Raw genomic sequence first — 437 nt, 5'->3', positions numbered from 1 at the left:
TCCCCCCCGGAGAGGCCCCCCCACAAGCCATGCAGGCTGCTCCCCTCCCTGCGGCGCGCGCCCACTCCCCGCCCTTTGTGGTGGCCTGGCCGCCCCCGCGCCCCCCTGCCCGGCCCCGGCCCCCGGCCCTGCTGCAGCCAGAGCTCAGCGCGACACTTTTATTTACAGGGTTGGGATTGCACCAAGTACTGTACAGCGCGGGCGCGGAGCCGGCCCGACTCCCCTCGCCCTCCCGTCGGAGAGGGCTTCATAGGGGCACGCGAGCCCCCCGGGGCAGGCGCTGCAGCACGGGCCGCAAAGCATCATGGGAACCAGGAGCCCGGGCAGTGCAAAGCATTGTGGGAGCGTGGCCAGGGATCGCAGGCAGTGCAAAGCATTGTGGGAGTGTGGCTGGGGATCCCAGGCAGTGCAAAGCATTGTGGGAGTGTGGCCAGGGA

General features: G+C 70.3%; 1 protein-coding gene across 1 annotated transcript in view; it reads left to right on the top strand.

Moving 5' to 3' along the window:
• The window catches only part of LOC112551445 (translation initiation factor IF-2-like), a 2,204-nt gene that overhangs the window by 821 nt on the left and 946 nt on the right, over positions 1 to 437 (top strand). The window contains exon 2 of the mRNA XM_025212468.1: positions 45 to 425. Within this exon, the coding sequence (XP_025068253.1) occupies positions 45 to 425 (381 nt within the window). The remainder of the gene's footprint in view (positions 1 to 44; positions 426 to 437) is intronic.

Source organism: Alligator sinensis, unplaced genomic scaffold (genome assembly GCF_000455745.1).
Source record: "Alligator sinensis unplaced genomic scaffold, ASM45574v1 scaffold407_1, whole genome shotgun sequence".
Taxonomy (NCBI): Eukaryota; Metazoa; Chordata; order Crocodylia; family Alligatoridae; genus Alligator; species Alligator sinensis.
Note: the sequence above shows the minus strand (reverse complement) of the source record. Positions and strands in the feature narration are given on the sequence as shown.